At 59.2% G+C, this 12,044-nt stretch overlaps 3 protein-coding genes across 12 annotated transcripts; 2 read left to right on the top strand and 1 right to left on the bottom strand.

Annotated features, from left to right (window-relative positions):
- Positions 1-2,345: 2,345 nt before the first annotated feature.
- MICOS13 (mitochondrial contact site and cristae organizing system subunit 13) lies at positions 2,346-4,378 on the bottom strand. The gene is made up of 4 exons (XM_081231684.1): positions 3,966-4,378; positions 3,120-3,297; positions 2,857-2,908; positions 2,346-2,569 (listed from the first exon to the last, which is right to left on the bottom strand). Exons 1-4 carry the CDS (start codon positions 3,992-3,994, stop codon positions 2,472-2,474), a joined length of 357 nt encoding a protein of 118 aa, XP_081087810.1. The 5' UTR covers positions 3,995-4,378; the 3' UTR covers positions 2,346-2,471.
- On the top strand, positions 4,349-9,597 carry HSD11B1L (hydroxysteroid 11-beta dehydrogenase 1 like). Of its 9 annotated transcripts, none has more exons than XM_081231676.1 (8): positions 4,349-4,762; positions 6,312-6,398; positions 6,482-6,612; positions 7,251-7,362; positions 7,744-7,835; positions 8,063-8,231; positions 8,364-8,529; positions 8,631-9,034. In XM_081231676.1, the coding sequence occupies exons 2-8, from the start codon at positions 6,326-6,328 to the stop codon at positions 8,824-8,826; spliced, it is 939 nt and encodes a 312-aa protein (XP_081087802.1). In that variant the 5' UTR covers positions 4,349-4,762; positions 6,312-6,325; the 3' UTR covers positions 8,827-9,034. The 9 variants fall into 9 exon arrangements, with proteins under 9 accessions (XP_081087802.1, XP_081087800.1, XP_081087801.1 ...); XM_081231674.1 differs by having other exon boundaries at positions 6,280-6,398; XM_081231675.1 differs by having other exon boundaries at positions 4,349-5,198; positions 6,280-6,398.
- Positions 9,598-10,683: 1,086 nt separating this feature from the next.
- Positions 10,684-11,985, top strand: RPL36 (ribosomal protein L36). Of its 2 annotated transcripts, none has more exons than XM_081231682.1 (4): positions 10,684-10,809; positions 10,986-11,080; positions 11,653-11,787; positions 11,858-11,985. In XM_081231682.1, the coding sequence occupies exons 2-4, from the start codon at positions 10,988-10,990 to the stop codon at positions 11,945-11,947; spliced, it is 318 nt and encodes a 105-aa protein (XP_081087808.1). In that variant the 5' UTR covers positions 10,684-10,809; positions 10,986-10,987; the 3' UTR covers positions 11,948-11,985. The 2 variants fall into 2 exon arrangements, with proteins under 2 accessions (XP_081087808.1, XP_081087807.1); XM_081231681.1 differs by having other exon boundaries at positions 10,775-10,874.
- Positions 11,986-12,044: the final 59 nt, after the last annotated feature.

Raw genomic sequence — 12,044 nt, 5'->3', positions numbered from 1 at the left:
CAGGGATGCTGCTCAACACCCCGTCCCTGGGGTGGCCCCAACACAGATTTATCCTTCCCGATATCAGCGATGCCAAGCTGTGGAAATCTGCCCCAAGGTGTTGGGCGCTGTCATGGGGCACCCACGGGGCACTGAGGAAGCCCAGAGAGGGCACTCGAGGAAGGGGACAGGGGAGGCTTCCCAAATGAGGGGGCATCTCAGCTGGGGGCAGGATGAACAGGAGTCAGCCAGGAAGAAGGATGGCCTAGTGAGGGGCTGCAAAGTTGTGGGCAAAGGTGGCGGGAAAGCCAGCTGTGTTCTGGGAACTGAGGGCTGCTGGGCTGGCATGTCCAAGAAGGACTGAGGGGAGGCAGGGCCCCTGAGGAGTCTGGGCTCACAGGGAGGGCAGGGGGAGCTGCAGGTGTTTGAACAGGGAAGTGATGTCATCAGACATGGTCTCAGGGAACAGATGGAGGGGGCGGGCCCGGAGGTCAGGTCAGCAGGGAAGTGATGACTGGCAACAAATACAAGTCGATGGAGAGGAACAGGGATCTGACTGGATGAGGGGACACAGAGGCAAGAGCAGCACTGGTCTCCAGGCTGTCAGCTTGGTCTGTGTGGACAGTGGGAAAGCCATGGGGTGAAGGAGAGCCAATGGCCAACCCTGGGCCAGTGACTGTGGCCACCACAGGCTGGGTTCAGTCCTAGAAAACACATGCACGCACGCACGCACGCGCGTCTAGAGCCAATGGAAGAGAACCAGGGATGCCGAGCATGTCCCCAGGGCAGCTCCTCGACCTCCTACAAAGACTGGCATCCTTTCCTGTGTGCTTTTCTGGGCCAGAATTGGCAGCTAATAGAGGGGGAGACCTGCCAAGGCTCCTCCTCCCCGTAAAATGGTCGTGAGGCTTCAGGGAGCCTCGTGGAGCACATGGCACCACCCCAGCTCCCTGCGCCCTGAGCACAAACCCCTCCTATATTCAAAGCCGGGAGTGAGTCTGTGGGGTGACATGGTTGGAAGTCTGCACTCCAGGGAGGGTCCCTTGGCAGAGAGAGGGAACCTGGCAGTGAAAGTTTCTCCATGGGTAAAAAATGGGCCCAGGAGGCTGCTGCAAGGACTCTGTGGAGGGAGAGTCAGGCTGGGACAGCTCACAGGGCTTGTCCTTGAACTCAGGATGTGCCCTCAGCCTCCAAAATGGCCAGCACCAGCTCCCTCCTGGGCGGCAGAGGGTCAGGGATGGCCCCAGGCCCCACCCGTCCCACCCTCATCGTAGACCCGCTCCCACCTCCACAGGGGCCCAGGTGGCTTTCAGGTGACACACAGGACATGGGAGACCCCACCTGGAGACCATTCCTGGAGACCAGGGTGGCACAGGTCACTCAGGGCTCTCCCTCCCCGAGCACCCTGCCTTCCCCACTCCTCCCTGGCCAGATGGATGGATGGACGCGTGCTGGCTTCTGCTCCCAGGCGAGCCTGGGAAACGCCCCGGCCTCTGGTCTCTGCTTCCCTCATCTGTAACAGTGCTGTCCCCTCCTGAGTCATGTCCCTGGGTGAGTTCTATCCCCTAAACCAACTGACATGAACTCCAGAACTCTTGGGAACAGAGGATCCTGTGCCAGCTCAGGGCACCAATTACCCAGGCCTCCTCCCTGTTCCCAGGGTAGCTTCCTGGGCCAGTCATTGGCTCCCACCCAAGCCCACCTCCTACCCTGTCTGGGGCAGAGGTTTCCTCCTGCCGTCACCATGGTGGGATGCTCTATGTGACTGGGTGCTAGGGACCTCACAGGGAGCATCTCAAGGGCCCACCCTCCCCAGAGCTCCAGCTGGACGGGGAGACATTTAGGTCACCAGGCAGCTGACACAGTGGGTGTCAGAGAAGGCCTCCCAGGGGAGCAGGGAACATCTGGAAGACAGGGCCCTTGTGGGCCAGGGAGACCCCCTACACGGCCATGATCCCCAGGTCTGTGCTCCCCAGGAATCCCCAGGTTGTGGGGAGAGGGTGGAATGAGAGTGGAAACCAGGTGAGGGCAGGAGGGTGGGGACTAGACTAGGCAGGCAGATCAGTGAGCCGAGCAGGACAGAGAATCAGTGGCTCTGGGGGCTCCCAGCTGTGTAGACCAGCCCTTACCCCCAGATTGCCCCACCCTGTGCTCAGCCCTCCAAGAATTGAGAAGACCCCAGTCCCAGACGGGCCCTGAGGCCCGGGGCAATGGTCTGCTCCCACTCACCATATGAGGTCGAGGGCCCACCAGTGGGCAGGGCCCAGATACAAAGGGGTGAACCTTGGCCTTCAGTCAAGGTCAGGCCCTGAAGAGCCCCCAGGAGCCAGAAGCTCACGCCCCGGGGGCCAGCACACGGATCGGGGAACACTTCCAAGTCCTTTATTGGGCCGGCAAGGCCGGGAGCTGCCCTAGGAGTGGGGTCCCAGTCTGGCGTCCATGGCGCCCCGGCCCCTGTTCCCGTCTGGGGCAGGCAGCTTCCTCTTGACAGGCTACTTGGTTCGCTCCTTCAGGTATTCCCAGCCCTCCTTGGAGTACTCCCAGGCCTTGGAGGGGGCCACGGACAGAGCGGACATCACCGTGATGATGCCTGTGGGGAAGGAGGGCCCAGCGCTTTCAGCGGAGAGTTTGAGAGGCACCACTTCCGGCTCTGTCAATTCCACGCAGGGAAACAGGTGGAGGCCACATATTGCTCCCACCTCCCTGGAATCTCCACTCCCTTTTCTCTTTCAGATCCGTTGGGGGTAGCAGGGAGGGGCGGGGCGGGGCAGCAGGTGCACACAGAGCAGGAAGGAGAGTGATGGAAAGGCATGGCCAGGAAGGGAGGTGGGAAGTATCTGGGGCCACTCTCCTGCAAGCAGACGGACCAAGGCCTACCTGAATTCCAGGACTCGCGGATGTGAAAGTTAAACTTTGGAGGGGCTGGGAGCTGGGAAGAGAGGGGAAGAAGGGGCTGGTGAAAGGGGAAGTCCTGGCAGCCCGCGCCTCCCTCACAGGCAGGGAGAGCAGCACACGCCCCAGCGTGGAGAAAGCCAAGCAGGGCTGGAGGGACCGGGGATCAAAGGCCACCCCAGAAGGCCACCCCAGAGCTGACGACCCTGCTCCCGCCGAGCCGTAGCCTCAATTCAAGCTCGGAGTACCTGGGGTATCTTCAGGCCTGTCTGCTCGCACACGTACTGGCTGAACTGGTACACGGCGGTGGGGACCACCTCCTCAGCTTTCTGAAGGACCGCCTGGCTCTTGTCGCTGGGCCCCAGCAGCTCCTGGTCGTACACCAGATAAACAGCGCCCCCAGCCACACTGCCCTTGATGAGGAACCTGCAGGCAGAGAAAGGAACCACAGCAGCTCAGCAGATTCTGCTGGCCACCTCCCGGGTCTAGGCCCGCGGGTATGGGGGGTGAGGGTTAGACCCCTAGGGGGAGGGGCGTGCCCACAGTCCAAAGAGTGACACACCTGAAGCCAGGCAGCTAATGCGGGAAGCACAGGGCATTTTGGGAGCCCAGAAGCGTGCCTGACCCACAGCACTTAATTTAAGGCGTGCAGGGATACTCAGCTCCACTTAACTGGTAAACTGAAGCCTGGAGAGGAACAGTGTCAGTCAAGATCCCGCAGAGGGCAGGGAACAGTGAAGACTTAAGACTCCTGACCACCTTCTACCTTCCAGCCCCGAGGGATGCTCCGCGAGGAACCCGCGGGGGTTTTCTAAGTGTCCCTGGTCATTTCCTGTCATACGCAGCTCTGGGTGCGCATTAACCTCCCAACAAAGGCGGCAGCTGAGGCTCGGAGGGGTCTCGGGTACAGAGTGGGAAAGACACGGACTCGCCAGGAAGCGGGAGGGGGGCGAGAAGCTCCACCCTGTCTGGACAGACACGGGAGACCTGACACTACGGGCGGCGAAAAGCTGATCGGGAGCAAACCAGATCGAAGGTGCTCGCAGAAGGGAACATTCTCGGGGGCTTGGGGCCCTCCTGGTGGCCCCACGAACCTCATCAGCGACCACACTCGGGGTGCCATGACCGCTCCGCTCCCCTCCGCGCGCAAGGACACTCGGCTCGCCCGCCACTTCCGGTCGCGGCGTCGCAGAGGCCTCTGGGAGGCGTAGTCTCTTGTCAGCCGCAAAGGCCTCCGGGAGTCGGAGTCTCGGCACCGAGACAACAGAAAGAGGTTGCGGTCCCACTGCAAAACAACTGTGCGAAGCTTAGTCCTCAGGGCCCGGCCGCCGCAAAGCTGTCTGGGAAAAGTAGTCGGCAAGGCACGTGAGGCGCCGGACGGCTCGTCTAGCCGCCAAGCCTCCTGGGAAATGCAGTCGGGCGCGGCACGGCCCTCGTGACGTGAGGGAAAGAGGAATCGGGTGTCATGAGTGGGGCCTGAGGGGGGACCCACAAGATGTCGGAGCCCGGGAGATCCACCCGCGCCGGCGCAGGGGACTAAGGGCCCAGGCACAGGAAGAGAGTGCCTGGAAGCCGGTTGTCACGGCAACGCGAGGGCTGATTTGTACGAGAAAGGCGGGCCTTTAGTCACGTGATCAGGCCAGTGGTTGAGGCCAGAGGAGAGCTAGGCGGGAGGCTGTTGCCCGGCAACGCCTGGGAGCGGAGTCCCCACAGTATAGCCCCTCCCCCCGAGGAGGTGGGCTCGGAGTCACGTGACTCAGACCCTACGGGAGGGGGCGCGGTCGGAGCCTGGCGGACGCAGCGGTGAAGTGAGGGCAGAGGGGCGCGCGCGTGGCTCCCAGGCCTGGACCCCAGCCCCGCTGGACAGCGGGAGAAACTGAGACCTGAGTGGGTGAGTTCGCGGTTGGGAGAGTGCAGTGAGTCGCACGCCCCCTTTGTCCAGAGGGGAAACTGAGGCCCGGCGAGGTCAGGGGGCCGGTGGGTTCTGCAAGGATCGGGTTTCCTCCTTTCCTCCCCCATCAGAGCCTGGCTGTTTCATCCATCCATTCATCTATCCGCCCACTCACCCACCCAGCTTGCCAGCCAACCCCTGCAGGGGAACTATGGTCAGGGCCAGTTTGAGGAGAGTGTTGAGCTGTGGGACTTCAGGGCTTTCCCTGGAAGTGGGGAGAGGTGGGAGAGTGTTCCCTGCTGAGTGGACGCTGGCGTGACTGGGTTAGGGCGAGGAATTCACTTTTCTGAGAACTGATAGATTCATGGATAGGAAGTGGGGAAGATGAGGATGGACAGAGAGCCGAGGCCAGACCTGCTGGGTCTCGTGGGCTGAGGTGAGGAGGGTGTGGTCTTCATCTGGGGCAGTGGTGAGCCCTGGGAGGGTTTGGAGCAGGAAGAGACATCCCAGATGGTTTTGGACAAAGATCCCTATGGCCTTTCCTCTTTTCCCCATGCAGTTCAGCGGATAGAAACCCTAAGATGTGATGGGCTTGTGCCCTTTTCAGGGGAGATCCATTACCCCCTTAACTTTAATCACCTGGCCTGTTTATATCTTTCACCTTCTCCCTGGAACAAGTAAATCGGCTCCCCCAGCTGAAGTCACATCTTAACCCTGATGACACGGGTACCTCCATCTCCAAGCCAGTCCTGAGTGTCCGATTCCTCCTGGGTGTCTCCAGACAGAGTTATCTTTCTGGGCTCCCCCACCTCTCACCTCCCACATTCCTCATATCACTCTGGGTCAGTCTATCTGTTGAGTACCTACTGCATGTCTGGCAGTTCAGGGCACGGAAGATCCAAAAGGGAGCAAAACAGAAGCAGGTTTCCATTTCCTTTCTGCCCTCATGGAGCTGAGTCTAAGGGGAGAGAGGGATCCTGAACAGGTAACAAATCATCAAGATGATTTCAGGGGATGACAGGTGCTGAGAAGGAGAAAAGTTCTACAGGTAAGAGAGAGGGGGCGACCAGGAACAGAGGTGCTTTAGAGAAGGAAGCCAGGGAAGTGCCCTCTGAGGAGGTGATTTTTGCGGCCAAAACTTGAAACAGCAAGCCATTGGGTTGTATTTGGGAAGAGCATTCCTCGTAGAGGGAAGAGCCAATGCAAGGGCCCTGAGGCATGATGGTGACTGGCTGGTTCCAATGAACAGTGAAGAGGCTGGTGTGGCAAACAGTGAAGAGGGGCTGGTCCAAGCAGACCCTTTTTGGTCACCAAGGCTTTTGTTCTAAGTGAAACAGGCAGGGTTTTCAGTAGGAGAAGATTGCTGCAGTGGTTCAGGTGAGCTAGATGATGACCTGGACCAGGTGGTGGCTATGGAGATGGAGAAGGGGGGGCAGGGCCAGGGGCCTCACCACTGGCTCTTCGAACAAAGACGCCGTTGGGGAAATGGGTGTGACTGGGGTGCGACTGTGGGCCAGGCCTGCGCCGGCCACCCTCTCTCCCGCTGCAGGCCCAGGGAGGGCCATGAAGGTGCTGCTCCTCGTGGGGCTGGGAGCCCTGTTCTTTGCCTATTATTGGGATGACAACTTTGACCCAGGTGAGTGCCTGGGGGTGGGGGTGGGAGAAACGTTCTGGCTGTCCTGTCTATCCCCCAAGCTGACCACCTCTACTCGCTGCCAGCCAGCCTCCAGGGAGCCCGTGTGCTGCTGACTGGAGCCAGTGTGGGCGTTGGGGAGGAGCTGGCATATCACTACGCGCGCCTGGGCTCCCACCTGGTGCTCACTGCCCACACCGAGGCTCTCCTGCAGAAGGTGAGACACTTCATCTCAAGTTTAATTGGTGGGGTGGGGTGGGGCGGGGAACAGGGCCTGGGTTTGAATCCCTGCAAACATTCAGGCTTCCTGTGTGGCCTTGGGTAAGTCACTTAATCTCTCTGAGGCTTAGTTTCCTCATTTGTAAATCAGAGACAATAAAAGGACCTTCTCCTGGGTTGTGATGTGGGGTTGAATCAGTAAGACAGTTGTAAAGCAAGGACTGTTCCTCACTAAATAGGAGTATTGATAGTAACCAAAGGCTGTGTGGATAGCTAGGGTTCTCAAGTTCAAAAGCGGGTTGGGTAGACATTTCTTAGCAACAGCCCAGTGTTATTTCAAGGAAATGTGCAGCTCCTGGGGATAAACCTTCAAAAATTTCCAGAGGCCAGAAATCTCAAGATTTATTTGAAATCTGCGTTTTAAATGTTGATGGTTGAACAAGCAAAATGTCCCCTATTCTGGCCCATGGGCTGGCCAGTTTGCTACCCCAGTGGTAAAGCTTCAGGCATGATGTTGAATGGAACCTGAGGCTCATAGCAGGGGAGGGGGCTTCAGGCTGGGGCCCCTTTAGGGCCGGCAGGTGGAGGGGGGCCAGCTGGGGTGGAGGGGCCCACGGGCAGCTCTGGCCCCCCCAGGTGGTAGGGAACTGCCGGAAGCTGGGCGCTCCCAAGGTCTTCTACATCGCTGCGGACATGGCCTCCCCTGAGGTGCCCGAGCGCGTGGTGCAGTTTGCGCTGGACAAGCTGGGTGAGGGGCGGGGCCTGGAGTCTGGGACCTTGGCCTAGGCCTTAGGGGCACGACCCAAATTGGGGCGGGGGTGTGGTAGTAACGGCCGTCTGAGGGCGGAGATTTATGGGTCCGGGGGCAAGGCTAGGGGTGGAGCCTCATGGCATCCAGTGGGTGGAACTCTGGATCGGGCCTCATTAGATCAGGGATGAAGCCTGGTTAGGGAGTAGGGCGGGGTCTCTTTGATCTTAGTTGGGGCGCTACCTGAGTCAGAGCTCATTGTGTCAATGCTCTGGCCGGAGCATCGCTAGTTCAGGGGGCAGGGCTATGGGTGGTGTCTCATAGGGCGCGGGGGGCGGAGCCTTAAGGACAGCTCCGGGCTGATGGGCCTCTCCGGGCCAGGAGGGCTGGACTACCTGGTGCTGAACCACCTCGGCGCCGCCCCAGCAGGCACGCGGGCCCGCAGCGCCCAGGCGACTCGCTGGCTCATGCAGGTGCTCCGCCCTTCCGCGGCCCCGGTTCCGCCCTCCCGCCAGACTCCACCCTCTCACCATTCCCCTCTCGGGCCCTGCCCTTCCCAGCTCCAGACCCCAACTTTCCTGGTTCTAGGCTCCGCCCTCTTGACCTTGGCTCCGCCCCGGGCTGGTGTTCCCCCTCGTCCATTCGGAACTCCGCCCCAGTCCTAGAGCCCCGCCCCTACATACCAAGGCCCCGCCCCCAGGCTCTAGGCTCCACCCCTGCCCCTTCTGGCCTTCGGTTCCTCCTCCGCCCGGTGACTCGCAGTCGCCACCTCCAGGTGAACTTCCTGAGTTACGTGCAACTGACTTCGTTGGCGCTGCCGAGTCTGACTGACAGCAAGGGCTCCCTGGTGGTGGTGGCCTCGTTGCTAGGTGCGTGTACGCGGGGCGGGGAGTGGGGAAGCCAGGAGGCCGATGGGGGCGAGCCTGGAGCGGGCAGGAAGGCTTCCTGGAGGAGGAGCAGCGGCGTGTGGCCGCTCAGCCGCTGCCCTCCCGCGCCCCCAGGCCGCGTGCCCACGTCCTTCTCCAGCCCCTACTCGGCGGCCAAGTTCGCGCTGGATAGCTTCTTCGGCTCTCTCCGGCGAGAGCTGGACGTGCAGGACGTGAACGTCGCCATCACCATGTGCGTCCTGGGCCTCCGGGATCGCGCCTCGGCCGCCGAGGGAGTCAGGTGAGGCCCAGGACGCGAGCCGGGGCCAGGCTGAGCGGGGAGGGGGTGTGTGGGGCCGCTCAGCCGTAGCCACAGTCCCCACCGCACCCTCCTGTCCCCAGGGGCGTCACGAGGGCCAAGGCGGCCCCAGGGCCCAAGGCAGCCCTGGCCGTGATTCGTGGCAGCGCCACGCGTGCCTCCAGCGTCTTCTACCCGTGGCGCTTCCATCTGCTCTGCCTGCTTCGCGGCTGGATGCCACAGCCAAGGGCCTGGTTCATCCGCCAGGAGCTCAACATCACGACCCCCGCTGCTGCCTGAGCCCCTGGGCTTAATGCCCCTTCGTCTTCCCAGAAGAAGACCCTCCAGCCAATCGTCCTGGAGCCTGGACAGACACCTCTGAGCGGGTGGCCAAGGGCCAAAAGAAAGTCATCAAGACAGAAAAGTAAACCTGAGAAAAACTACCAGCACCTGAAAACAGTCACAACTCGGGGCGAGCCTGGCATCTTGTCAGGGACTTGGAAGGCAATTAATTACCTCAGTCTTCTCAGCTGTCATTGATGATATGATTGCTGCTTCCATTTTGCAGATGAACAAACAGGCTCAGAGAGGCTATGTGACTTGCCTCAGGGCCCTAGCCACATCAAGCAGGTCACAACACCACTGAGCCACCCTTGGAACCCTCTCTACTTGTGACCTGAAACCACTGCGTCCCTGATTTATTCTTTCCACTCACTCAGCCTTGGAGCATCCCCCAACCATTTTCCCGAGCAGGGGAGCCCTCGAAGCTGTCGAGTTGATGGTGGGGTCTGAGGAGGGGGAAGAGGAAAAGAATGTGTTCTGGACTGGATCCAGCCTCCCATTTGATAATAAAAATCTTTCTTCCCTTGCACATCTGTTGTTCAGACTCCTTGGTCCTTCCAGTTTGCTGGTGGCAGGAGGTGAAGAGGGATGTGTGTATTGGTGCCAGAACTCTCACCTTCATTTCACAGGTGGAGAAGCGGAGGCTGAGAGACAGATGGACGTCATCCAGGAAGTCAGGGATGGGAGGAAGTGTAACCGATTGTGGGCCAAAGGCTATATTTGCAGCACGAAGAACATGGTTTGTGCACCAATAATGATAACCTGCATCAGGCGCTACGCACTTGACATTCATGACATCTTCACAACTAGAGGTTAGTGCTACCATTGTTACCATTTTATGGATGGGGAAACTTAGACGGGAAGTGAGAGGCAGAAGCTGGGATTCTGACACCAGACTGTCCCTCTTTAAGGCAACGTGTGGGCTGCATCTGCACATCACTGGTATTTAGATTAATGGATTAAAAATTGACACTTTCCTTAAAATGGTAAACCAGCAGTGCTCGCATAAAGAAAAAGCAACTGTAAAGATAAAAACTAAATGAAAGCAATGTTATAAAAACAAAACAATGTTTTGAAGAATGAAACAATGTTATAAACAGCTAGCTACGGGTGGAATAGGGAGGGTGGGAGGGAGATGCAAGAGGGAGGGGATATGGGGATATAAGTATAGCTGATTCACTTTGTTATACAGCAGAAACTAACACAACAATGTAAAGCAACTATACTCTAATAAAGATGTTTAAAAAATAAATAAATCTAGCTCCTGTTGGCTGTCCAAGCCTCCAGGATTAGCAGGTGTTCCAAGGGCTAACCCCAAACAGACCAGCCTCAAATCGATACTGTCTCTTGGAAATAAATAGGATTGAAAGATAAAAACCAGAAAAAAAAAAAGTTTTTTGTTCCCACCACGCCTCCTATCCCTGCACCTAAAATTACATCAAGTTATATCAAATGCCACCAGGGGGCACTATATCACAACGCTTTCCTTAGCTCTAGCCCAGAGCTTGGCTTCATATATAGTAAAACCAATTTCTCCGTTTGTGGAAATTTTATTTTGTGCCAGTTATCATATCTTGCTCATACAGTTTGGAATAGGTACTATTGTTGTCATCATTCTATAAATGGAGAAATTCGAGTAGTGGGAGCTGAAGCCTCTGGCGCTGGGACAGCCAGCTGGCGGCAGAGGTTGGATTCCACCTCTCAACCCACCCGCAGAGGGAGACACCGCAGCCACAGCCACGCCCACCCGGTCCGACTACTGGTTTGGGCCCGTGAGGGTAAGCGCGCATGCTCAGGGGGCCCACAGGGACGCCTCCCGCCGCCAGGGGGAGCCCGCGACATTCCTGCCTCTCTGGCCCGCGCCGCCCGCGGGTCGGTAGAAATCCCAGAGTTCTGCGCGTTTGAGGCCTTTCCGCCGCGGCAGCCATTGAGGAGCGGCAGGTTAGTGAAGCCCAGCGTACCATCCGCTGCCATCCGGACCCTTGGGGCCCCAGTGCAGCTCGGGGGTATGGTTGGGTGCAGCGAGCAAACCCGGGGGAGCTGAGGCGCGGGGTTCCGGGCGGCGGGGACCGAGCCGGGACTCACCTCCACCCCCCTCTACCCATCCCTGTCTGCAGCCATGGCTCTGCGCTACCCCATGGCCGTGGGCCTCAACAAGGGCCACAAGGTGACCAAGAACGTGAGCAAGCCGAGGCACAGCCGCCGCCGTGGGGTGAGTGCCGGGACCGCAGTCGGGGTTTCGAGTCCCGAGAGCAGTGGGGAGCCCTGGTGTCTTAAACGGAGGAAAGGGGGTTCGGGCTTGCCCAGAGCAGAGAGTGAAGATGCCGGTTACGCGCCTGCGCGGCGAACGCCCGCCGGGGCTAAGTATCGGGACCCACCCGGCCCGTGGATTCAGAAGCTGGGGCAGGAGCGAATTGGGAGCAGATTTTGACGCATGAGCAGGAGTTTGCCGAGTAGAAGGGTTTCTGGATCGGAGTTAGAATGTGGAGGGAAAGCGGATTCCGTGTGTGTCAGGTTGAGGAGTCGTAGACTCATGGGGGTTTCTATATTTCTTCATTAAGCGGCCCCGACTCCACGGTGCCCAGCTTGTGTCCAGGGCGAGAGGGTTCTGGGCCCGGGGAACAGCCCGTGCAAGGGCCGGGTGTGACGTGCCACTTTAATGTTGATAAGATTGGGGAGGATTGGGGCTTCCCTTGTTAGCAGACATACAACACTCCACCCGGAGACCCTGAGCGGCCGGGCGCCCCCTCGGAGCCCCGCCCTGACGCCTCCCTTCTCCCGCAGCGCCTCACCAAGCACACCAAGTTCGTGCGGGACATGATCCGGGAGGTGTGCGGCTTTGCCCCTTATGAGCGGCGCGCCATGGAGCTGCTCAAGGTCTCCAAGGACAAGCGGGCCCTCAAGTTCATCAAGAAAAGGGTAGGTAGGATCCCTGTGTTAGGGTCGGGTGGGACTGGGGCTTAGGCTCACGGCCCTCCTTGCCCGGCAGGTGGGGACACACATCCGTGCCAAGAGAAAGAGAGAGGAGCTGAGCAATGTCCTGGCCGCCATGAGGAAGGCGGCAGCCAAGAAGGACTGAGCCCTTCCCCTCTGTACACAATAAAACTTTTCCAGAAACTTGGGGTCTCTGTGCTGCCGGTGGGAAAGGGGGGGCCCATCTGCTGGGGCACACGTGT

Source organism: Mesoplodon bidens (assembly GCF_964165515.1).
Source record: "Mesoplodon bidens genome assembly, chromosome: 4".
NCBI lineage: Eukaryota > Metazoa > Chordata > Mammalia > Artiodactyla > Ziphiidae > Mesoplodon > Mesoplodon bidens.
Note: the sequence above shows the minus strand (reverse complement) of the source record. Positions and strands in the feature narration are given on the sequence as shown.